Genomic DNA, 26,027 nt, shown 5'->3' on the forward strand with positions numbered 1-26,027 from the left:
AGCAAGTCAGTTACAGATGCTCACACTTATCATATTTAATCATAGCATTAAGGCTATATTCGAGCTTTACAACAAACATTCATTGTCGATCTTTTTAGAGATCAGTTGTGCTTAGAAAATACATCAGTTACGTACTGATAAAATTGTATAGATACTAAGAGTTTCAGTTTGGCAGTGTTAAATCCAAACTGAAATGGGTTATTACAGTTGCTGTAATTAATCAAAGTCTTTTAGTGAATATCATATCCTCGATATAGAAGAGGTGACGTAGGAGCATTTGAAGTCTCCGAACATCCATAAATCTTGTGTTTTCTATTCTTCAAGTATTCAATATGTCCTTCAGTTTATTTCCGCACTATTTCAGTTAACTGATTAGTTTGTCATTAAACTGATTATCTCCGTCGAAAAGTTTCAAAAATCTTCATAGCTTGTCATTAAACTGATTCTCTCCATCGAAAAGTTTCGAAAATCTTCAAGTGTTTATTCAATCTCATTCTAAACACTTTCATTCACCCAACCGATCCTATCATATTTTTATTCAATGGCTGGGCGACTTTTTAAATTTTTTATTTCATGCATGTGTTTGAGTATTTTCGATCAAAACTTTTAAAAAAAAATATTCCAGTAGTATTTTAGCATGAGACGTTTCATATAGACAAGGGTAAATCTAAGGTTGTTACTAATAGATCAATAGTACATTCTCCATTTCAGGTATATATCAACAGAACTAGGAGAAATTGAAAACAAAAATATACATTATAACACAGCCACAATGCGGGTTGATTTAGCAGGAAAATATCATAAAGTATTGATGAAACAAAATTCATATCGAGGTTCTTGCCTCACTGTATAAACCACATCACCCAACTCCCAAAAATTTCAGAATTACTTAAGTGGATTAAGGAAGTAGTGCACGAGAGATGGACAAAATCAATGTTTCAATTAAGCGGTGATGAGAAAGTTATATCCCTCTACTATTGGATCTTTTTTTATATAGCTATGATGAGAAAGTTATATTTGAGGATGATGAGCTATTAACAGCTTGCCCATAAATTTTTCTCAATTACCAATCCAAGCCCCAAAGACACAACTATGTGCAGATCTCTACTTCAAAGGCCACACATATATAGTCCCAACTGATGCAAACCCAACTATAAGGACTGGAAGATAAAATGGAGGAAACGAAGATGAAAGAATCTTCCGGTTCGATCACCACAACCCAATAGATCCCAAGTTTTTGCCGAAGGCATAGTAACCTTTTCTGATGCTAACTTTCAAAACTGTAATCTAGACACGAAGAATTAGAAAAGGAAAAAATTATATGGAGTACACGAGGATAGACCAGGTACATTACGAAACAAAATATTAATGAGTTCTCGGAAATACGTCACAAGAAGAGGAGAGATCCATACAATACAAGTTTCTCAACTATGGCATTGCATTTCCTCAGCAAATATACATACAGCATGGTATACGCCTGCTTGCCCCTCATTTTTCCCCGCACTCGTTTACATGGCAAAGTACAGACGAAAGATAAAGAAGCACCAAGTGTTGGCTGATTATTTTATCCCATTTGTTTTAACTAGCAATTAGGACAAACAAAACAATTGAAGATTTACCAAATCCTTTGCAAGGCCTTGAGCATGCTTCAGAAGACCGAATTTCGTTGCAGCATCTTCTTCTTTGGAGAGGGTAATCCTTAGTTTAAATAATATGTCTCGGCAAGCATTCTCGATTTCTAGCAAGTTCGTGATTTTTGTTGTTTGCAAATCATCACCCGTATACTCCATTTTATCACTGGGCAGCAACGTTCTTGAACAACTCATTAACAACTTGTTATTCTCTCTTCTGCAAATTTCCTGTTTCAATCTTGCGGCCATAAAAGTGGCTCGTCTAATACACGAGGAAGGTAACTGCAATCAGCGGAGGAATGCAAAATAAGAAAATCAAGGGAAGATTAAAATCTACATTCAAGATTAAAAATCAAATATTATGTTATAAATTATATTTAATCTTAATAAAAATAAGATATCTAGGATATGTTTTTATGGTAATTTAACCATAACTAAAATACCCTATTATATTTCTCACATTCTATTTTCATCTACACTAAAATTATGATTTAATATAAACTAAAAGTGATTAATAATAGCCCCCCGACACTCAGCTTTAGATATTATCCACCGTGGACAAATCATGTGAATCTATATTGTATCGTATTTTCTCTACCATGAATTTCACGAAAAGAATGTAAGAGAAAAGCAAAATAAACAAAAGCTTGGGTCACAAAATGCAAGAACCTAACCGACAGAAATGTGGTGACAAAAAAAATAAGAACACGAAAAAAATAAATAAAATTTTCAAATAATGGAGAATCATGTCCATTTGAAGCAATGAGTTCCATGAGAAGGAAAAATTTGGCTAGCTAACTTGTGCAAGCTGAGCAACCTTAAACCCAAAACTTCTTTCAGAAACCCAGGCACAAGTTTGTATAGATAAGTTACATCATCGTGATGTTGGAATTATTTTGTGGGCTCACATAATTTAATTAATTGTACATGGACAATCTATCTAATAAAGGACCCAATAAAGTGATCTAATTAATTATGGGTTTCCAAAGTATTAAATAAATTGGTATGGTCCACCTTATGTGTAGAAGCCAAGCCCAATTAGGTCTTCTATGATGGGTTGAAGACTGCTAAGGTTATATAAGGTTATGGTCCCCAAGGCACAGAGAAAATAACACAGAATACATACGGCACACGTATTCTAGATCTCTCTCCTTTTCCTATCAAAGGCAAGAATAAGGTGGTCGATTCTCTGTTGTCTTGGAAGATCCATAACTCCGACGCTACATCGAACAATGGATTCTGGTACGTGTTTACTGCTATTTATATTTTTCTGATAATTCGACATGATGTGATATATGGATTTAATCACATGATTTATAGATTTAATATTTTATTAAATCTCCAACAAGTGGTATCAGAGCCACGTTCATGTTGAATTATGAGAATTTTTTATTGATGGATCAAAACAGAAAAGTATGTTTTATTCTCAGATCTGAGACGATTTTCTTGTCTATAAATTTTTTGGACTCAGATATGATTTTTCTTAAAATTTTCTGAATTTGGATCTGAATAAATTCACTCTTTTGATCTAGAATTTTCGGATTTTTCATCCAAAACGCAGATTTATTTTCGAATTAAAAAAATGGAAAATCGGAAAATCGAATTTTTCGAAAAAAAAATGGATAGGCCACCGGATTCAGGAAAAATCGGACGTTCTCCGGCCACTTTCCGGCGGCGAATGCTTAGGCGTTTTGTTACCCATCATCTGGCGCCCATATTAGAACCATTTATTGATCGAAAACCCCGGCAACATGATCGAATTTTCGACTGAATCTCGACACTATACACGCGCGAATTCCGTCCATTTTTTTTGAATATTTAGATTGAATTCTGGCATCTTCGTTGACTAATATGGTAAGGCAGTGATCGGCGATGTTAAGGCGATACTGGGTCACGGTCGCCGCCGACTGATATCGCCGGAGGAGGTGGCGGCGCGGTCATCGGGATTAGGGTTAGGGTTTGTTTCGAGATTTGGGTTTATTTTTTTATGATTTAAGGCCTTGTTTGGTTATTTAATTTTGAACCAGATTTTGAAATCATGGATTTTGATCATTTATTAAATTTTGACTTCCGCAATTCTGACTTGTGAAACTAAATTAGACCATTTCAAAATTTAATTGCATGAAATAAAATTAAAATGAAATTATTCGTTATTTTATCGTCTTTGTTTATTTCGATAAAATATTTGTTGATGAATAATTATAAGGTGCAAATATTTTATTTCTTGCATGTTTGGTCTCTATGCTTTATTTGGCCAAATTCCAAATACAATAGATTTTAAAGTGTATCTAGATCTATGCAGAAAATAATCGGCCCAAAGGAAGATTATTTTCTGGCCAGATTTTAGATTCAATATATCTTTTTCAAGTGCATTTATATCTATGCGAAAAATAGCCGGCCCAAAGGAAGACTATTTTTTGGCCAGATTGCAGACTTTAAAAAAAATGTGTTTATATCTATGCAGAAAATAATCGGCCCAAAGGAATGTTATTTTTTGGCCAGATTATAAGCACATAATTATGTTATCTTAAAGCGTGTCAAAACTATGCAGAAATTAATCGGCCCAAAGGAAGATTATTTTCTTGCCAGATTGTAGACACATTATATGATATTAAATTGTGTTAAATTTATGCGGAAAATGATCGGCCCAAAGGAAGTTCATTTTCTGGCCAAATTTTAGCGCAATATGTGGTACTAAATATGTGATAATTTAGGATTTATCCATGCATGCAATTGTCGATCCAAAGAAAGGCATATTGTTGGCCGGATTTATTATCAATATTTAATAATCATGATGGTTGAGTGTACTACTTACAAATTGTTATTTTCTTCAAATATTAAATATCAATGTTGTGCTAGGTATCTCCTTTTTTTATGGGCCCACCACCAGCATGCTTATATTTTGTGATTTATTTAATTTAAATATATGCATGGACTATATTTTACTGTGAGTTTTTTTTTTTGTTCTATTTTGTTATAACATCTTCTATATCTGCCAATCTGAACAACATTCCAGTACTTAATGGCTCAAACTTCAAGAAATGGAAAGAGCATATTATGATAGTGCTCGGCTGCATGGATTTGGACTATGCGCTAAGGGAAGATCGCCTCGCACTTTTGACCGGTTCAGGAACTGCTGATCAAAAGGGTTCTTTGGAAAAATGAGAGCGATCAAATCGCATGAGTCTGATGATTATAAAACATTCCATTCCAGATACTATAAGGGGTGCAATTCCTGAAGAAAATGATGCCAAAAAGTTCTTTACTCAAATAGCAGATCGTTTCGCTACAAACGAAAAGGTCGAGACAAGTACTATTCTGAATAAACTTGTCTCAATGCGGTACAAAGAGAAAAGAAACATAAGGGAGTACATAATGGAAATGTCAAATCTTGTGACTCGACTAAAAGCATTCAAGTTGGAATTGTCGGAAGACATAGTCGTGCATTTAGTCTTGATCTCTCTGCCTGCGCAATTTAATCAATTCAAAATAAGTTATAATACCCAGAAGGAAAAGTGGACTTTGAATGAGCTTATCGCGCAGTGCGTTCAGGAGGAGGAGAGATTGAAACAAGATATGATTGAAAGTTCTCACTTGGCATCTAACTATCAAGGTAATTGCATCAATAAGAAAAGAAAATGGAGCAATAAGGAAGGAATCTCTGGGACTTCACATCATATGGAGCAACAGAAACAAGATAAAGTGATCACTTGTTTCTTTTGCAAAAGGACTGATGGGCATGTGAAGAAGGATTGTCCCAAATACGCCAATTGGCGTGCAAAGAAAGGGTTGCCTAAGGAGCCGGTTGCCAACTGATGTTGAAAGATACATCTTATGGAAAATGACAATAAAACTGTTGGTTTTTTTTAAAAGCTTTATTTAGGAACTGAGATTTTTATTTTCTGGTATTTGAATTTGAAAAACGAAATTTGATTTTTCATGTTTAGACAAATCAAGTTTTTCCTTTATCTATGTGGTATTTTCAGTTTTTCGAAATTCAAATATGTTTGGTATGAGTTCTTTGATTGACAAGCTTGATAAATTGAACATCAATATTTTAAATGACATTGACATTATGCATGCATGAAATTTTGAAATTAAATGTAAATTAATTTCGTATGTTGACTTTAGTGGGAGTGAGTAAATTGGAAAGTCAACATTGAGAAGAATATATTGATGTTTATGTGTACATATGTGGTGGTATAAATTTTATCATGTGGTAATCTCATTCGGATTTATAGAGAAAATTGTTTAGATATTGTGAACATCATTAGAATATTGGAAAAATATTTAAGAAACCCGACATTGGATTATTAATCGGGTTATGCGGTACATAAAGTGAACTAAGGATTTTATGCTCACACATCAGAAATCTGACATTTGGAAATAGTTGGATATTTGGAATCCAAATAAAGTTGCGGAATTTTATCACCGGTAATGATCATTGGTCTAAGAAACCATTGAGGATCAATTGTGATAATAAAGCCGCTATATTATACTTAAAGAACAACTGAAACTTGTCAAAGTCAAAATATATTGACATGAAGTTTCCAGTTGGAAGGAAATAATTCAGAGTGATTATGTGTCAATTGAGCATGTTATTGAAAACTCTATAATTGCGGATGCGGTTATGGGTTGGCCACCCAAGATGTTTATAGGCATGTGACACACATTGGTGTTGTCCATATAGTTGATATGCTTGTACAGTGGGAGTTTGTATTCGGTTTGGGCATTGACTCATTTGACATGATTTAAGTTTCCGTACAGGCTAAGGTTTATTTGAATTACTCTGAAATAAAGTGATGCCTTTCATAGCGGTTTAGCATTTGGTTGAAAGTCTGTTATTTGACTCTTTGAGTCATTAGGAGGACCAGTTGGAAATACAGGTTTTACTCTGGGATCACATTTATGTATTTCCATGCTACACATCCATACTTGATCTATGTTGTTGATAATGCTAATATTGTGATCATTGATGGGTCTAGTGATTTTAAATGTAGCGATGACTGCTTTGGTTCGATATTGGTATAATTGATAGACCAGATTGTTAAGGAATATTTTGGTTTAGATAGCAAGAGCTCAATCCAGTTTTTGCATGTACAATATCCGGATAACTTATGTAGGCCCAAGTGGGAGATTGTTGGAATTATTTTGTGGGCTCACATAATTTAATTAATTGTACATGGACAATCTACCTAATAAAGGACCCAATAAAGTGATCTAATTAATTATGGGTTTCCAAAGTATTAAATAAATTGGTATGGTCCACCTTATGTGTAGAAGCCCAGCCCAATTAGGTCTTCTATGATGGGTTGGAGACTGCTAAGGTTATATAAGGTTATGGTCCCCAAGGCACCGAAAAAATAACACAGAATACATACGGCACACGTATTCTAGATCTCTCTCCTTCTCCCATCAAAGGCAAGAATAAGGTGGTCGATTCTCTGTTGTCTTGGAAGATCCATAACTCCGATGCTACATCGAAAAATGGATTCTGGTACGTGTTTACTGCTATTTATATTTTTCTGATAATTCGACATGAATTCTTGGCGTGTTGTGATATATGGATTTAATCACATGATTTATAGATTTAATATTTTATTAAATCTCCAACACGTGATTCGCATCATCAACTGCTTGGTCCAAATTGGCGTCCAAGTCAGACTCTTTCATTGGTGTCAGATATGAAACATAATATGCTCCCACAGAGCCCGGAAATTCTTTTCTTATGTCGACTATTTTAGGATAATGGGTGACAAAAAGTAGCATGCATCTTTTGTGCTCTAAAAGATGATGCAATGTGGCATAAGCAATGGCAACACCATCATGTGTACTTGTGCCTCTACCAAGTTCATCAATTATAACCAATGAGCAGGATGTGCAATGCTGAAGAACGTGAGATGCTTCACTCAGTTCTTCTAAGAACGTGCTTTTTCCTAGTTGCAAGCTATCAGAAGCTCCCATTCGAGTGTAAATCCCATCCAGCACGTGCAATTTTGCTGATGATGCCGGTACGAAGGAACCAACCTAGGAATAGATACACACATTTCAATGAAGTTCTACCAAGGACATTTTATTTCTCTCAGCAACGTTTCAAAAAGAGATCTCTCCACTAAAAGAGTTAAATCAATATATATATATATACCTATAAAAGTGTTGATAAAAGACATTGTTTTCCAATTGTGCAATGACAAAATTAACCTTCTATACACATTTTAAGAATATTATATATACCTATAAAAGTGTGGATAAAAGACATTGTTTTCCAATTGTGCAATGACAAAATTAACCTTCTATACACATTTTAAGAATATAATGTAACTCATATATTAATTTTATCAAATAACTCATCTTTACACCACGTTTAAATGTTTTATCATTTTAATTTTTTCTCTACATTTTGTAATAAATTATAATATCACAAGAAGATATATGAAAAATTTAACTATATGTGCAATAGTAGAATAACATGATAATCTATATATTTATATTATGTATATCTATATGCCTATATATATCTATATATTATATTATACCTATAAAAGTATGGATAATGGAAATTTTTTTCAATTGTGAACGGACATAATTACCCTTCACATATTTACTTATTTACATTATTAAATAACGTATGTGGTAATTTCACATTTAGTTTATTAATTAATAATTATCTTTCATTATAATATTTAATTAAGTCATATTTCATTTTTTAAAAATTATTTCATTCTATATATACATATAAATGTGTGGATGATAGAAAAGTTTTCTAATGGTAAATAAGCGTGAGAAATAAAGTTGAGTTCTATTTATATTTTAGTTTGTATGTAGCAAATAAGTCATCTCCATGTTCTTAAATGTTTGAACTAATTTTTAAAAAAACATACTTTTAAATTTACTTAATATTAATATTAATTATTTTTTCATTTTTAATAATAATTTTCTTGCACTTTCATTTAAATTCTAAATTAGGTTAATTACGTTATTTATTGTGCTATTTCACTGTCATTTGAATACATTCAATGAAGTATTAAAAATAAATTTTAATGTGATTAGATTTAAAAAAAAACTTCAAAAAATTATATATATGAAGGACCCATGATAAAGTATCTGAGTGCTTTGAATGATATATTGACAAATGAAAAACAAAAAATTTAAAATAATCATTATTACTTTTAAATTAAATAAAACGAATTGAATTGAAAATAAAATTAATTTTAAATTTATTATTAAATTTATTTTGTCAAACTATTAATTTCTAAATGCATGAACAAATATAATATTTTAGAAACAAAAATTTAATTGTGAATTTAAATAATATTAATAAAAAATTAATACATTTGAATCAAAACCACCTATAAAAGTGTGGACAAATGAATCGTTCATCCACATACATTGGATGATATGATAGTAGAAAAATATTGTTGTACAGTTTCTAAAATGAGAAAAAAATATGTAGAAAATCAATCAATTTTTTCATTAGTTTTTTCCCACTAATTTTTATAAAAAATAAAATAAATTGAATGATTAATTGTTTTAATTATTCTCATAGATTCTATTTTATTTAAGTCTCCCCATAAATATTATGTATTATCAAATAGTACACAATTATAACAATAATGCAATGGCGATTTATTTACATTTGTAGAGTTATTTACATACATATATATAATGACAATTATATTAACAAAAAGGTGATCAAACATTAAATAAAAAAATCAATAAACACTTAATTTGAACAAAATATATATATATTTTTTGAGCTTATTTACATATGTTATCATAACTGATACTTTTTCGGCTTATTTTTCTAAAAAAAATCAATGACGGCATCTATCATATCAAAAAATATATATATATAGAGTCAAATAGTATATAGATAAAATTATTATGAAATTATTTGAAAAAATGACACAAATGAGTCAAAAAGAAGTAAGAGCAAGATATTCCCACAAATAATTCTTAGTATAACGTTACCATCACTAAATTGGAAGTTATATTGGTGTAATGAGAATCACCAGTTGTGCAAATAATATATACAAATTATTAGAATTTAAGTGAGTGAGAAAATAGTCTAAAATCAATTTTCTATATTTTATGTTAAAATTCTAAATTTCTATCTTTGTGAGGCATTTGAATTTGTACAGAGGAATAGATGATTTTATATATTTACAATTGTAAAACAATTACGTTATGACAATTATATCACTTAAATTCAAATTTTCTGTTAATAGCTTCGAACATTAGCAAATGTAATTCTAAAAAAATGAGGGGATAATGATCATGATGATACATGATACTGAAGATTAATTTAGTTTTTTCCTTTTTCTGATATAGAATAGTGGTATTTTAATTATTAATTTAAGGAAATGAATCTCCATTTAATAAAATTGTTGTAAATGAAGTTTTCTTAGTTCACTACTTTAAACAAATATATCTTGGGCATAGAAGGGGTTAAGGATGACAAATTTCCCAAACCCGAAACGGGGATGGGATCCCCGATTTTTTTGAGTTCGGGTTCGGGTATTTTTTAAAATTTCCGAAATAATTCGAGGAGGATATGAGCTTACTATTCCCATCTCCGAACCCGTCCCGCCCCATTGTCATCCCTAGAAGGGGTGAATGGAGTATTTATTTACTTTATTTTCAATTCTTTTGTTTAAATATATTAATTTTTTTCTGGAAATACAATTTGTGTCTATAGACTCTCTTTAGCTAATATAATGTTTTATTATTTTTTTATATATAACTCATTAACCAACAAAATGTAGGCTTTTGAAAGATTTCGAATTTACGATATTTACGTGATTATAGTTTAGAATATAACTTAAAATGAAAAATTGTTGTCACATGTTCTTAATTATTCCAAAATTATAAGTAAGTACTATTTTAGATTTTCAAGATGTAATTTTTTAATTTTAGGAACATATTTATCAATTAATTGATGTAATGAGTAGATAAATATCAACATCATATACTAAAATGTTTTCTTCCACTTTTATATTGCTTAATTAATTAAAATACATTCAAATAATTCTATTTACACTCTTATATTACTTAATCAATTCAAATCATTTCATTTGTATTGTTATGTTAGTTCAATTTAGTACTTAATCTGATAAATCATTATTTCAAATTCTTATAATTTGTTTTGGTCTCTTTTTTCGAACGAAATGTTGTTTGATGGATTAGATCACGTTAAACAAAAAGTAAAAAATATTATTATTAATAATTTAATTTTTAGTTATTTAGAATATGTGTTCAAGTACGGATGCACGTTCTTTTATGCTAGTGCATGTAAAAGTAAGAAATGACAAAAAAATTAAACTAAAGGTTATGTTTTGAAGAGCCCCAAAGGGTAAACTCTAAAATAACTTTTTCTCAGACAAAAAATAACTTTTTCTCAGAGTTTGCAAACACTCTTGTGGTCAACTCTACAAACAATTACAATTTAAAAAAGCAATAAATTAATCAAATATGAGCACTAAGATCTGAATCAAAGAATAAAAAGATCCAGGACCAAATTTCCGTGTGCAGGTACTCGTTTGTGTCAGGATTTTTGAAAATACTGCCAACCCTCAGTTCATGGAAATATTTAAAGCTTCGAGACATTCCCATAATCCAATACAACATTTTAGATAGGAAAAAAGTAATTGCATAACAAAAATTACATTCTAAAACATTTCATGGCATCCGTACGTGAACATTTGTTGACCAGGATTTTAGAGCTTGCCACAACATTTGAGGCCCATGGGATGTATAAAAAAATTTGAAAGGGAAGGGAAAATGATAGGCATTAAAACAGAGTCTCAGAGCAGACACATGCTCTGAGATTTAAATTTCTTTTTTTAAAAGAAAAGCCGCACCAATGGGAGTGAAGAGTTTGGCATGGACCTTATTGTTAAGAATTAAACTATCAAAGATCCAACTAATTTGAGAGAAAAATCAATCTATTCAATTCATAGATTTAATTTACAGAAAAAAATAAAAACTCTCAGATCTCACAGCACTCTCAAGGCTCTCCTCTACTTGGGATTAGGATTCCTCAACTGGGAATGTGATAATTTAACAACGAGCTGTAGCCTCTATTTATAGAGGATATTCTGCACATGTTAATTGGTGTGAATGGACGATGGCAGCCATTGGAGAATCAACAATAGCTGCACCTACCGTGGACTTTCTAGATGGTGGCTGGAGATTTCCAATTTGAGTTCTTCAATTCTCCCCCTCCAGCCATATCCAAAACAAGCATTCCAGCTATGTCTCTGCATAGCTCTAACTTTTCTCGCGTTACCATTTTTGTCAACATATCTGCTGGATTCTCCTTCGTATGAATCTTAACTAGTCTCAACAGTTGTCGATCCATAACTTCACGTATCCAATGATATCGAATATCAATATGCTTTGTACGGGAATGGTACATGGAGTTCTTGCTTAAGTCGAGAGCACTTTGACTGTCACAATGTACCTTGTACTCTTTCTGCTTGATTCCAAGTTCTTGAAGATATCGCTTTAGCCACAACATTTCTTTCCCAGCTTCAGCGACAACAATATACTCTGCTTCTGTTGTGGATAAAGCAACACACTTCTGCAGTCGTGACTGCCATGAGACAGCTCCCCCCGGGAAAGTGTAGATATATCCTGAAGTAGATTTGCTACTATCAATATCTCCGGCCATATCTGCATCCGTATAGCCCTCCAATATTGGATCAGCTCCCCCGTAACAAAGACATAATTTAGTAGTACCCTTTAGATACCTGAGAATCCACTTTACTGCCTCCCAATGCTGCTTCCCAGGGTTGGAGAGAAAACGACTCACCTTTCCCACTGCATGAGCAATATCTGGCCTTGTGCATACCATTGCATACATCAAACTTCCAACAGCTGAAGAATATGGTATTGATGACATTTCCCCGATCTCTTTCTTGGATAAAGGACATGCACTCTTGCTCATCTTGAAATGATTGGCAAGTGGAATGCTGACTGGTTTGGCGTTGTTCATGTTGAACCTCTCGAGCACACGTTCAATGTACTTCTCCTGAGATAACCATAACCGTTGGTTGTTTCTGTCTCGAACAATCTGCATTCCCAAAATCTGTTGAGCTGGTCCTAAGTCCTTCATTTCAAAAAACTTAGAGAGTTCATTCTTCAACTGACTAATCTTCGTTGCATCCTTTCCGACGATCATAATATCGTCTACATAAAGTAGAAGAGCAACGAAACTCCCGTCTGAAAATTTCTGAATGTAAACGCACTCATCTGCAGCAGTTTTCTTATAGCCTTGACTTGCCATGCATGAGTCAAACTTCTTGTACCACTGCCTTGGTGCCTGCTTTAGACCGTACAAGCTTTTCTTAAGCTTGCAAACGAGGTTATCACCTGAAACCTCAAAACCTTCTGGCTGCTCCATATAGATTTCTTCTTTTAAATCTCCGTGAAGAAAAGCTGTCTTCACGTCCATCTGTTCAAGCTCCAAGTTCATACTTGCTACCAAGCCAAGTATAACTTGGATTGACGTCATCTTGACTACTGGTGAAAATATCTCATCAAAGTCAATTCCTTTCTTCTGTTGGAATGCTTTGACTACCAATCGTGCTTTGTATTTCACCACTTGTCAGCTGCCATCTTTCTTCATCTTGAACACCCATTTGTTTCTTAGTGCCTTCTTCCTTTTTGGAAGTTCTACGATCTCATAAGTGTGATTCTTCTGCAGAGATTCCATCTCATCTTGCATTGCTGACAACCATGTTTCTTTGTCCTTATGAGATAGTGCTTCTTGGAAACTCTCTGGTTCTCCATCTTCAGTAAGCAGAAGGTACTCGGATTCCGTATATCTTCTAGATGGAATCCGTCCTCGTTCAGACCTACGAACTTCTGGAATAGTCTGAGAAGATTCACCATCATCTGGGCCTTGTGATGATCCTGGAACATCTGGTGGAGTGGGTTGTGGCTCCCCCTGCTCAACACCCCTTTCTTCCTCAGCTTCTGCTTTTGGCATGTATTCTGTCACTATATTGAACGGGTTTAGTGCTGCATCTGAATTTAGAGCACCAACATTTGACTTCTGAGACATTGTAGGTTTTTCAATGTCTTCTATTGTCTGGCTTTCATGGAACACAATGTCCCTGCTTCTGATCACCTTTTTCACCTTTGGATCCCATAGTCTGTATCCAAATTCTTCATCTCCATAGCCAATGAAAATGCATGGAGTGGTCCTTGCATCAAGCTTTTGTCTGAGCTCCTTGGATACATGTGCGTACGCCAAACATCCAAATACTCTTAAGTGTGAGTATAATGGATCCTTTCCAGACCACAGTTTCTCCGGAACTTCAAAATTCAGTGGTACTGATGGTGATCTGTTGATCAGGTAACATGCGGTTCTGACTGCTTCTCCCCAGAATGACTTTGGCAGTTTAGCCATACTGAGCATACTCCGAACACGTTCCATGATTGTTCGGTTCATTCTTTCGGCTACACCGTTGTGTTGAGGGGTGCGAGGGACCGTCTTCTCATGTCGAATGCCGTATGTTTTGCAATACGCATCGAACACCTTGGAAGTGTATTCGCCTCCATTATCTGACCGGAGCATAGTTGTTAAAGGCGCGCCTGAGGCGCGCTCTGCGCTAGGCGGCGCTTCAGCGCCTCAGATGACCACCAGGCGACGTGCATGGTTGGGCGAGCGCCTTTAGCGCCTGAGGCGCGCCTTTCTCCAGGCGACTGGCGGTCCAGGCGTTCCGCCTCTTTGCAGCAGGCTTCTCTTTTATTTTATAATGACCCAAAGCCCAATTAAATAAGCCCATAACTAATTTATTTTAAAAAAATAGCCTAGTTTGCATGTCGATACGTATTCCTACAATAGTCCAAAGGCCCGCCGATTGAAGCTTCACGCTGCGCACCAATCTCTTTCTGCCGATTGAAGCTTCTGCGCAGTGCGCACCATCTCTTTCTCTCTGGTTTTTTGTTTGTCATCGAGTCAATCCACTCTAGCTATAGGTCTTGTTCATTATAGTTTCTGGTTTTTTGTTTGCGCACCAATGACAGTAAACTTCTGCAGTAAATAGTTGTGGAGCTGGGTATTGGTAGGGGAAGTTTAATTGTTGACTACAATGGGGCTGTTTTGATGAATATTTATTTATTTATTTTCATGAACAATGAATATAAGAGGTTCAGACTTCAGAGTGATGAAATGGGGCATGTACTGCCTCAATCTTATTTGGAGATTAACGATTATATGGTGGTGGTTGTTGCAGTAGTATGGGTTTTGACAACCCAAAATTTTGTAGTAAGGGTGTAGGTCCCGGCAATGATGGGTTCATATTTTATTTTATTCTATTTTGTTATATTCTATTTAATTTATTGTTGTTTAATTATTGCAATATCTTGGTGTGGTAATGGGGATTCACTGTTGGGTGTATTGCTTTCGAGCCTTAATACATGGGAATACAATATCATGATTGTGAAGTATGATTATATTTGAGTGGCATTGTGAAATGGGGCATGTACTGTAGTTGTTCTTATGTTTCAACTTATGTACTGTAGTTGTTCTTATGTACTGCTTTCGAGCCTCAATACATGTAGTTGTTCTTATGTTTCAAGTTTCAACTTTCAAGTAACTTGGAGTTGTTCTTTTCTGCAGCAGATATCTAATTATGGCTTCTCATCCTCAATCAGAAAACACACAACCATATGGGGATAATAAGAAAGACCCCGGTTGGAAGCATTGTTATTTGAAAAATCCAAATGATACTAATAGTGTGACGTGTAGGTTTTGTGGCTTCACGTCCAATGGAGGAATTTTTCGAGCCAAACAACATATTGCTGGAAATTCAAAAAATGTAAGAAAATGCAAAGAGTGTCCTCAAAGTGTCCGTGATGAGCTTTTGAATTATATGAATGAAAAGAAGAAGCAAACATTGAGAGCTTGCGGTGGAATGAAGCAAGATTTTTGCTTTCTTGATATCGATGAAGATGAAGACGATGAAGAAGATGTACAACCAAGCAAAAAGAGAAGTTTGACTTCCATACACGAGACTGGAAGTGGAAGTGGAAGTGGCAGTGGCAAAGGGCCGATGGATCTCTTTATCACGAAGAAGAAAACCAAAGGGGGGAAATTGAGGCAAACAAACATAAACGATGCTTGTGATAAAGAGCTTAGAGATCGAACAGTTCAAAAGATAGCTCGTTTCATGTATCAAGCTGCGATTTCTTTCAATGCTGCCCATTTAGATAGCTTCAAGGAAATGATTGAAGCCATAGTCAGTACGGGCCGAATTTGAAACCACCAAGTTATCATGAATTGAGGGTACCACTTTTACAGAAAGAAATTGCCTACACAAATGAGTTGTTGAAAGAAAACAGAGATGAATGTGAGAAATATGGTTGCTCAATTATGTCTGATGGGTGGACTGATAGGAAGCATAGAACATTGATCAACTTTTTGGTTAATTCACCCAAAGGAACAATGTTCTTGGAATCTGTGGATGCATCCGCCCATGTCAAGACTGGAACCCTGTTATTTGAGTTGCTTGATAGATTTGTAGAGCGTGTGGGAGAGAAAAATGTCGTGCAAGTGATTACAGACAATGGCAGCAATTATGTTTTAGCTGGTAAGTGAAGTATTGAAATTTTATTTCCTTGGATATTATATTACATATAAGTTATAACATAATTTGATTCTTTTTTGTTTTGTACATTTTTTTTTTGTAGGTAAACTTCTACAAGCAAAAAGACCGAATTTGTTTTGGACTCCATGTGCTGCTCATTGCATTGATTTGATGTTAGAGGATATTGGCAAAATTGAGGTGGTTCGGAAGACTATTTCTAGAGCAATTGCTCTTGTTGGTTACATTTACAATCATGGAGGTGTTTTGCAGATGATGAGAGAATTTACTGGAAACAAAGAGCTGGCAAGACATGGAGTCACCCGTTTTGCTACTACATTTTTCTCACTTTGCAAAGCCTCCACAAACGACAAAAGGCTTTGAAGAAAATGTTCATATCAACACAGTGGATAGAAAGTAAATGGTCAAATGATATAAAGGGTAAGAAGGCAAATGATACTGTTTTCAAGCCTTCATTTTGGAATAATGTGACATACACCCTTAAAGTGATGTGTCCTCTAGTGATGGTTCTTCGCATTGCCGACAATGAAACAAGGCCAGCGATGGGTTATATCTATGAAGCTATGGACAGAGCAAAAGAAACAATTCTCAAGTCCTTTGATAACAACAGAGAGAAATGTAAAAAAGTGTTGGAATTTATTGATGCTAGATGGGATAATCAGCTTCATCATCCTTTGCACGCGGCAGGATACTACTTAAACCCATATTTTTACTATCACAATCCAAAAGTTGAGACGGATGCAGAAGTCACAAATGGGTTGTTTGCATGCATACAAAGATTGATGCCAAGCCATGACGTGAGGGATAAGATTATTATGGAGGAGTTGCCGGTATATAAGAACTCGGAGTCATTGTTCGGCAACGAATTTGCCATTAGAGCAAGGAATAATAAAGACCAACCAATGGCGCCTGGTATGTGTTTTTTTTGCAAGAAGTTAAATAGTTAAATACTTAAATATCAAATGAAAATGATGAGATACATTTTTTTTTCAGCGGATTGGTGGAAAATGTTTGGCAATGGTACTCCAAATTTGAAAGAATTTGCTATCAAAGTTCTTAGCCTCACATGTAGTGCTTCGGGTTGTGAAAGGAATTGGAGCATATTTGAGCATGTGAGTAAATACTATTACGGTATTACATGACTTCTTTCACTTTTTTTTTTCAATTTATAGTTTATGATGGTTTCGTGTCACAGATACATTCAAAGAAAAGGAATAGACTCGATCACAAGAAACTAAGAGATTTGGTATATGTGAAGTACAATCAAACACTCAAGGCTCGTGCGGCTAAGAAGGATAAAAGAGATCCTATAGTTTTGAGGAATATTGATGATTGTAATAATGAGCGGTTGATTGGAATGATGGAAGCTGGAGAGGAACCTGTTTTTGATGATGATGATGATACTTTGACATGGAACGTTGTAGCAGAGGCTGCTGGAGTAGAAGAAGAAACCAGATATACTAGACAACAACGGACCTCAAACCCTATTTATAGGGGAGCTTCAACTTCTAGAGGCAAAGGTAGGGGAGGACGAAGAGGTCGGATGACAAGCCAAACTACTCATGCTCTACAATCACCAATGGATGTAGATGAAGAATCTACTGACGAGGGAGAGTTTGATGATGATGTGTTGAAAGATGATTATTCAGACATTGATGAAAATGTGGAGGATGGTGATGTGGATGAAATGATTGAATTAGAAAGTGATTGATCTGAGTCTAGATTGTTTTGGAAAAATTAAATTGTCTAGCATAAGATTTGAATGTGTTGATTTATCGACAATATTGAGATATTTTTGGTTTTTATTACTTGAAGCTTTATATATTTAGGTTTTCATATAGTTCATTATTATTAATAGTTGATTTTTAGTATAACATAAATATATAATACATTCTCTCTATATTATCGCCTCGTGGCTAGGCGATCGCCTTTTGTCGCCTAGGCGTTCGGGCGCTAGGCAGTGGCTCGTCGCCATGACGTCACCTAGCGCCTTGACAACTATGGACCGGAGACACTTCAATTTCTTCCCAGTCTCACGTTCTACCATGACATGAAACATTTTGAAGTATTCGAATACCTGGTCCTTCGTTTTCAGGAAATAGACCCACACCTTTCGAGAAACATCATCAATGAAAGTCAGAAAATATTTATTTCCGCCTAGTGATTCATCCTCCAGGGGACCGCAAACGTCAGAGTGTACCAGACTGAGCAACTCTGATCTTCTCGTTGAATAGGAACTGAATGAGACTCTGTGCTGCTTACCAAATAGACAATGAATGCAAGGATCTGGCGCAGCATCTTTGTCAACGATGATAAGCTTTTTCTTTATTAGGGTAGACAACCCTTTCTCACTCATATGGCCGAGTCTCTGGTGCCACAAATTTTGAGAACCCTCCTTCTCAGCTACGTTGAGGGTGTCTGTACATATCTTCATGTGAGTCTCGTACAGTGTGCCACAAATGTGTCCTCGAGCGACTATCAAAGCACCCTTTGACATCTTCCATGTGCCATTGCTGAAATGATTATCATAGCCCTGGTTGTCAAGGGCTATTCCAGAAAGAAGATTGAGCCGAAGATCTGGCACATGTCTGACATCCTTCAAAATGATTGTACTTCCAACACTTGTCTTTATTTGGATATCTCCAATTCCTACAATCCCAGAGGAACTGGAATTTCCCATCTTCACTGCTCCAAAGTCACCAGCTTTGTATGTCATGAAGTATTTCTTGTGCGAAGTCACGTGGTAGGAAGCTGCAGTATCTACCACCCATTCTGTGTCTTCTTTTGAAATGTGAAGGCATGTCTCATTATGGGTCGAACAGAAGTCTTATGAGTGAAAATATAAAAGAGATGACAAAATATATGAGATAACGGGATTACTGAAAAACCTATCAACATAAGACAAAGAATAATGGGAGAACATATTGAGTCCTAACAAAGGAATACCGACATGCATGAGACCAAGGTACAGTTGAACGGAAATGGATAGATATAGCGAAGTATGTGCAGAGATGGAGTTAGGGTCAACTTAAAACATAGAAGTATGTTCAGTCGAACTGAATTGGAAAGATATTGTCAATTTTTTGAAGTTGTGACGAAACGTCGAGACAAACTTAAAACAGTTACTCATGCTAAGTAAGTTAACAAATAGAGATTTTTAATCTATCATTTCTTACTCTAATTTTTATATTACTAATTCGATTAGAATGATTAAATTATTTTTTTGTAAACTTCATTGTTTATAAAACATGTTATGGCCGAAGCTTGGTGTTGTACTTTATCGCTCCTATCTTTAGACTATTAATTTTAAAATCATACTTACTAATTTTTTTATTTTTTAAAACAATAAATTATGATTGTTTTTTATAATCATCTTTCTGTTAGAAAATGTTTGCAAACATAATAATTGTTATTATTTTGTACGTCCAAGACTCCGAGTCAATTTTTATATTTGTCTTTATATTCTTTTAATAATTAATTTTTAAAAAAATAATAATTTCGCCACCCACCCCAAATTTGATTTTCTGCCTCGGTTTGAGAGGATTCCTGTGATAATATTTCAAAATGCATATGCAACAAGTTACGCTTACCTGAGCCATCAGGGCTATTAGAGCAACTTGGCGGATGTAACAACTCTTTCCACCCATGTTAGGTCCAGTAACAATCTGACAGTACTGTCCATCTGCATGCAAATTTGTATCACTTGGAACAAAATAATCCTGTAGCATATTCTCCATAACCTGCAAAAATAAAAATCTTGAGCAGCGTACATTAGGATTATATGGGTTACAATTATGAAAAAGGAGCCAGTAAGATGCATACAAGAGAAGACAACATAAGTGTAAAAGTTCTAGCTTCAACGAAAATAAAGTTTTTTATGCAACAGTGATTGGAAGCATAATCATGAACATTCATCTTAAAGAGTTAAAACATACATCTTATATAAAAATATTAATGTTCATACAAGTAAATTTTAGACTACATACTGGATGTCTGGCCAGAAGAGATTTGCATCTGAACAGGCTCATCATCATCTACGAAAATAGGGCGTATGTAATTCTGCAAAACAAAACCAGACATTAGCATTATGATATTATTGTTTACTTTGATCCAGTCAGAAGGCACCTTGGCATCTGAAGGCAGGTACCTGCATGCAAAGAATATGCCTGGAGGAAATTTTTAACTAGAATGTCAGCTAAAAAAATTGGTCTATCTGAAAAAAGAAGAAAGGATCACTTTTGATAAAATTCTCATGGACTCGATATTCTAAGGTACGGCACTCGCACTTAATCATTTATTCGATACAAGTGGTTAAGAAAAATCAAGAAACACCTCGACTTCTTCAAAAGGAGTTTTCAATAAGCAACGAACACATCTTGCCTGTGTTTATCTGAGATAGTCAAAACATTACATTGAATTACTGATCAAACAAGAAACTACGATCCAAATAAAGTTACATCATATGAGATAAATAAATTTATGATAGGATGCAATGCAAAGATCAAATATGGTCAACTTACCTCTATCAAATGGGTGATTCCAGAAACACATGAGAATTCAAGATTGCTCATGCGCAGCTGTTTGCGATACTGGCGCTTCAATTCATCTAGCTTCTCATTTGCCAACTGAATGTTGGTGGTTGCGGCACTGACCTTGGAAAGAAATTAAAGGGTCTAGCATATTTAGCAGTAATTAATGAAGACAATTTAAAAATTCAAAGTAATTAGGATATGGATGAACTCTTCAATTGAACCTCTGGGAATTTCCCATCAGTAATGATAAAGAGATTATGAAGATCCCGTTGATCAGCAGCTTCTTTGTTGAGAGTTGACAAAAGCTTTTCCGCTGTCCTGATTACACTTGAAGATGAAGCTGTTGATATCAACTTTCTCAACAGAACAGATTGCACAGTTCTCACTTCTACATTTTTTATTTCATCCTCTTCTTCGACATGGAGTTGCAGAAGAAGTTTTCCAGCAGCTACAATAGCTTGAATAACTGTTATAAACTGTAAAATGACCAAAAAGGGCATTTGTAATGGATCAATAGATAGAGATATGATGGCCGCAAAAGAAAAACGATACTATGTTTCAAATATATCCTCGTTAATTGCATATGATATACATTCAGGCTGGAAACTGAGGCAACTCAATGAAGAGTGGTTTACTTCAGCAAGTGATTTTTCCAAATATAGAATGTCAACTATAAGTTTTTATCATCACATTTGGAACGATAAAGATCCAGCAATATTTTATCAAAAATCAACAAGTAGCCATAGAAAAACAAACAAGGAGGTGACAATTAGCAAAGGGCAGTAAAATATACGAATTCCTACCAGCTGATGCCACCAAGATAATATAAATGGACAAATGGGGTGGGAGGAGGCAAAATAGCCAAGGCCGTTAAACATTTACGGATCAATCAAGCTGTCAAAGGAAACTCCAACACGAAGAAAATGTAAATGGATTATAACAATTTAAATTTTGGTTATTGAAAGAGAAAAAACATGGTACGTACCTCGGATGTGGTAGCGGTTCTATGAAAAATCCTGGTGATCCCACGCTGAATATCAGGGGACCTTCCCAAACCAATTAATGCTGATGATATTATATGATGAAGCTCAAGTTTCAATATAGCAGTGCCCAAATATTCAGAATTAAAATCCACAATACCCATGGATTCCAAAATTTCAGAAACAGCATCTAAGCGGGCATAAATCATATTTCTATGGCATAGAGGATGAGTCACCTGTAGGAAATAGAAAAATATCATGTTTAATATTATATTAGACGTACGACAAGAAGGAGATGGAATATAAGCCAGAGACCGTATATCAGGGTCTGAGACATTCCATACCCAGTGTCTTAATAGCCTTGAACCAAATATGGTCAGAGTATGATTCATACATTGCAATAAGGAGCCACACTCCGAACCATCAGAATTATTCTTCAGAACCTACACACGAGTGTCATTTGTGGATGGCATTCTTCCATTCTATATGTTGTTAGATAACATGGTCAAAAAGCAGAAAACTAATCACCTCTAGTTGTTGCAGTGCATTGGCGGAGAGTATGATTTCCCTGCTGCAAGAGAAAGGTCGGAACGAATCTTGCAAACACAAAATCCTTTCTAAACCAAATTGTTTCAAATGCTGAATGGTTAAAGCTAATGCTTGAACAGCCAAGTCAGGCATAGCCATAATTCCCTTCAAAGTGATCATTTCAGAGAATGGCAAATGAAGAATTTATCAGCCATTTTATCACAGACTGCCTAGATAAGTGAACAAACCAAATTACAAGATTTTCCAGGTTCAAAATAATTACAAGATTTTCCAGGTTCAAAATAAATTAATTATTTCGAAGGAAATACAAGTTATCACACCTCAATTGCAAAGGCGCTATTCCCTTGGGGTTCTGCCTCCACAATGCTCTCTTGAAAATTAGTTAGCAAGATATTCTCAATAAAGTCTTCATGTAGTGACATAACTTCAGCTAAAGCACCACCTTCATGAAGGTAATTGTTTGACACACGGTCAACGCGAACATTTGAGGCAGGTCCAGCAAATGCTAATAGTAACTACAAGGGCAAAAACCATTTTCAGCAAACAAATTGAATGATGCCAATAAAGATCGAACACACAAAAAATTTATATATAGAAATACAATCAACAACAATAAGCCAATGAACAAAGCGAGTGAATAGAGCACCTAAAGACCACCAGATACAATTACATCACATTAAGGTTGACGCAAAGTTCAAGACATTCATCATTTTTAACAGACCTCCTGGAAGGTTCACCAAGAAAACACAAACCATGTCATGGTACATATACAAATACTCTTTTTCATGACAAAAAATACAGAAACATCGAGCTTATTCGTGGATGGAAGGGCTTCAGAATTTGACATAAATCTCAACTACTTTCAAAGCAAACTACACGCGCATTATTTAATCATCACCAGGGGAAGAAGTCATCCCAAGAATCCAGCAAAAGGATGACGATGGATCTTTTCCAAGACATATTACAGAGGTTGAGGTCAATCAAGACTTTCTAGGCATAGATAATTGTGTATTTGCATTATCACAGAAGCTGATAGCTGATAGTGTTTTTGTCAAGTATTGCTCAAATAAATCTTTCACAACAAAATGGCAGAAGCGGACGGGATTTAAAAAACATATATTAAGTGCTTCTGCGTCAATTGTCTCAAATTTTTTTCTGCATGCATAAGTTGAGAACATTAATCTCCATGATACTGCAGTGGACACATCAAATCTACTTTTCTAATATTTTTAATTTTTTATTTCACAACTATGATGAAATGTCTTACCTACTCTACTTTCATGGATGAAATGAAATGAAGTGAAGAGTGAAACTGCAGGCCACAATCAAATAATCAGTCAATCAAATTCCAATTACATTTACTTCATCAGTAATAATTGTGCAATTTTCAAAAAATTGCTATCACTTTCTAGGATAACACTATAGAGATGGTTTTACCAAATTGGCATCAATAAGTAACTTGATTAACTACTAAATTCTCCATTTCCTTGAAAAGACAAATATCGAGACACAATTGTTCTATGGGTATAGACTTTCAAAAAAACTTCATACCATTGCCTCAACAACTTTTTCAACTAAACATGTTCCCACTTTTATCTCCGTTATTTAAAAACAAAAAAACTTTTGCTTTTCTATAATTTTATATTATTTATAATTTAATATAATTTTTAAATTAAAAAATTATTGTTTTAATCAATTAAATATCTTATCTTCAAGCAATAACAAAAATAAGGCATGCTTAATTATTGACAAGCAAGCAATTACACTAATCAATCCGCAAATTTCACAGAGCATTTTCTACAACAATATATCAGAGTCACGATAATGATTTGTTGTGCCACTCAGGTAAGAAAATAAACTCAATTTGCACATTACATGAGATAATCATTTTAATCATAATAAACCAAATTTCCTCTTAAAACAACTTTCTCTGTCTGTTTAGAGTCATGGTTCGCTGTCGCCGTCGCCGTCGCGGAGATCGGAACGGATGCTACCGTTCCAGTTACAATGAAATTTCACGGAACGGGTATTTAAAAAAAATATTATAAATATATAATATTTATGATAATCCAGCGATGGTTTTGTGAAAATTTGCGACGGTTATATGAAAATTCGTCGCTAAATATAGCGACGGTTGGGATTCAACCGTCGCCGATTAAAAAACCGTCGCTTTTCGTCGCTAATAGCGACAGTTTAAAACAAAACCGTCGCGAATTTCTCAAGGTTGCTGACGTTCCGGTCCGTTCCCGTTTCGGCGAACCATTTAGACAGTGGCATCCCCAGAAGTAATTCAGCAGGAGACAAGTTTAAAACCATGGCCTCCAAGCCATCCCTCATAAAGTTGTCATCAAACTCTCCATAAACAACATCTCCAGTAGAAATTTCCATCCCCACAGCCCCAATCCTCAAGTCCACGCCACCCTCCACATTTCCAACTTCCTTCTCCACAACACAGAGTAGATAGCTAGTGCAAGGCCCACATCCTTCCCCGGCGCCACCCATATCCTCGGCAGCCTCTATGGTAGCCTTGGTGTATGATGACGATAATCCACGGCAAAAAGGTCCCGACCTATTGAGCCCGTGCGCTTTAATGGACGCAGTCTCAGTTTGTTTCACTACACCCACTTTATATCCTGCACTTACAAGCCTCCTCAAATGAAAATTTAATCTAAAAGTGGGCACACTTGCAGTTAAAAAATTATGATCCATATGTGCATATATACCCAGCACTCTGGCAGCACTTTCGGCATCCTCACCGAAAAATCTGTACTTATAGCCAACCTCAATCATCAAGAGAACATCAGGATACCTTCTCTTCAGTTCAACCACTTGTGTTTCCAAAGGCGTGTAGTTAAGTTTTGAAGATTGTGAATTGTTAGCTCCGGACGGTTCGAGGTGGTCTCGGGAAGGCTCTAGAAGCTTGCGGAGGAATTTCTGGTGGAGGGTCGGGTCTGGCAGAGGTAAGAAGGGGAGGCCTTCATCGGGTTTGGGGTGAGTGAGCTTGGAGATTTTGGAGTGGGAAGGGGTGAGCTGGGCGGTCCTGAGGCGTTTGGCGGGTGAAAATGAGACAGAGGCGGTGATTTTTGGTGTAGATGAGGCGGCAGAGGAAGAAGTGGTTGTGTGGGATTTGGGTTTCGGTGCGAAGAAACGGGAAATCACTTGCTGCTTCTGCTTTTCCATAACCGAAGCGGCGGTTCTGTACACGGGAGACGGCGTTCCGTTGTTCCTCCGCGCCAATCATGTAAACATAAAATATGATGGAGAACACTGTTTTGGGCCGCTCCTCAGCGTTGGGTTATATTTCGGCTTTGTCTTGCAAAATGTTTGATCAAACTTAATAAATCTTCAATACAAAGGCGTTTTCGCATTTTCTGTTTAGTCTTAAATATTTAAATTTTTTGGTCATTTTATCAATTTCATGGTTCAAAATAATGACGTTAGACATGTCAAATGACTAGAAAAAAATCAATTCAGCCTCATATGGCACATTTCCTCGTTTGGTCCCAAATATTTCGGTATCCCAACTTAGTCCTTAACGTTTTATAAATTTTGATTGAGTTAATCCTCTCTTCGATTTAAAGGTTAAAATTAACGATAGACCTTACAATATGACAGTCATGCCAACAAAATCCCCAAAAGCCAAATCATATGCCCTAATTTTCTCTCCAATTGGAGCAGGGACAAATTTTTTTTTCTCGCTATCAACACACTCGGAAATTA

General features: G+C 35.1%; 2 protein-coding genes across 3 annotated transcripts; one reads left to right on the plus strand and one right to left on the minus strand.

Annotated features, from left to right (window-relative positions):
* Nucleotides 1–1,350: 1,350 nt before the first annotated feature.
* LOC142533563 (DNA mismatch repair protein MSH3-like) lies at nucleotides 1,351–25,634 on the minus strand. The gene is given in 15 exon segments (XM_075640379.1): nucleotides 1,351–1,913; nucleotides 2,431–2,471; nucleotides 2,474–2,514; nucleotides 7,246–7,658; nucleotides 19,837–19,986; nucleotides 20,233–20,241; nucleotides 20,243–20,305; nucleotides 20,767–20,898; nucleotides 21,000–21,254; nucleotides 21,764–21,994; nucleotides 22,103–22,201; nucleotides 22,287–22,451; nucleotides 22,628–22,822; nucleotides 24,233–24,251; nucleotides 24,577–25,634. Coding segments are annotated over 15 exon segments (3,048 nt in total). The 5' UTR covers nucleotides 25,488–25,634; the 3' UTR covers nucleotides 1,351–1,589.
* Nucleotides 14,272–18,839, plus strand: LOC142533359 (uncharacterized). 2 transcript variants are annotated; one of them, XM_075640104.1, is made up of 5 exons: nucleotides 14,613–14,688; nucleotides 14,805–16,231; nucleotides 16,332–17,158; nucleotides 17,240–17,358; nucleotides 17,442–18,839. In XM_075640104.1, the coding sequence occupies exons 3-5, from the start codon at nucleotides 16,615–16,617 to the stop codon at nucleotides 17,955–17,957; spliced, it is 1,179 nt and encodes a 392-aa protein (XP_075496219.1). In that variant the 5' UTR covers nucleotides 14,613–14,688; nucleotides 14,805–16,231; nucleotides 16,332–16,614; the 3' UTR covers nucleotides 17,958–18,839. The 2 variants fall into 2 exon arrangements, with proteins under 2 accessions (XP_075496218.1, XP_075496219.1); XM_075640103.1 differs by having other exon boundaries at nucleotides 14,272–16,231.
* Nucleotides 25,635–26,027: the final 393 nt, after the last annotated feature.

The sequence above is a fragment of the Primulina tabacum genome, chromosome 18 (assembly GCF_025594145.1).
Source record: "Primulina tabacum isolate GXHZ01 chromosome 18, ASM2559414v2, whole genome shotgun sequence".
NCBI lineage: Eukaryota > Viridiplantae > Streptophyta > Magnoliopsida > Lamiales > Gesneriaceae > Primulina > Primulina tabacum.

What these genes read in the sequence shown, in the direction of transcription:
- LOC142533359 (XM_075640103.1), top strand. Translation starts at nt 16,615, where the DNA reads ATGTTCATATCAACACAGTGGATAGAAAGTAAATGGTCAAATGATATA. An exon ending in AGACCAACCAATGGCGCCTG is followed by an intron (nt 17,159 to 17,239) that starts GTATGTGTTTTT and finishes TTTTTTTTTCAG; the next exon opens with CGGATTGGTGGAAAATGTTT. An exon ending in ATTGGAGCATATTTGAGCAT is followed by an intron (nt 17,359 to 17,441) that starts GTGAGTAAATAC and finishes TTCGTGTCACAG; the next exon opens with ATACATTCAAAGAAAAGGAA.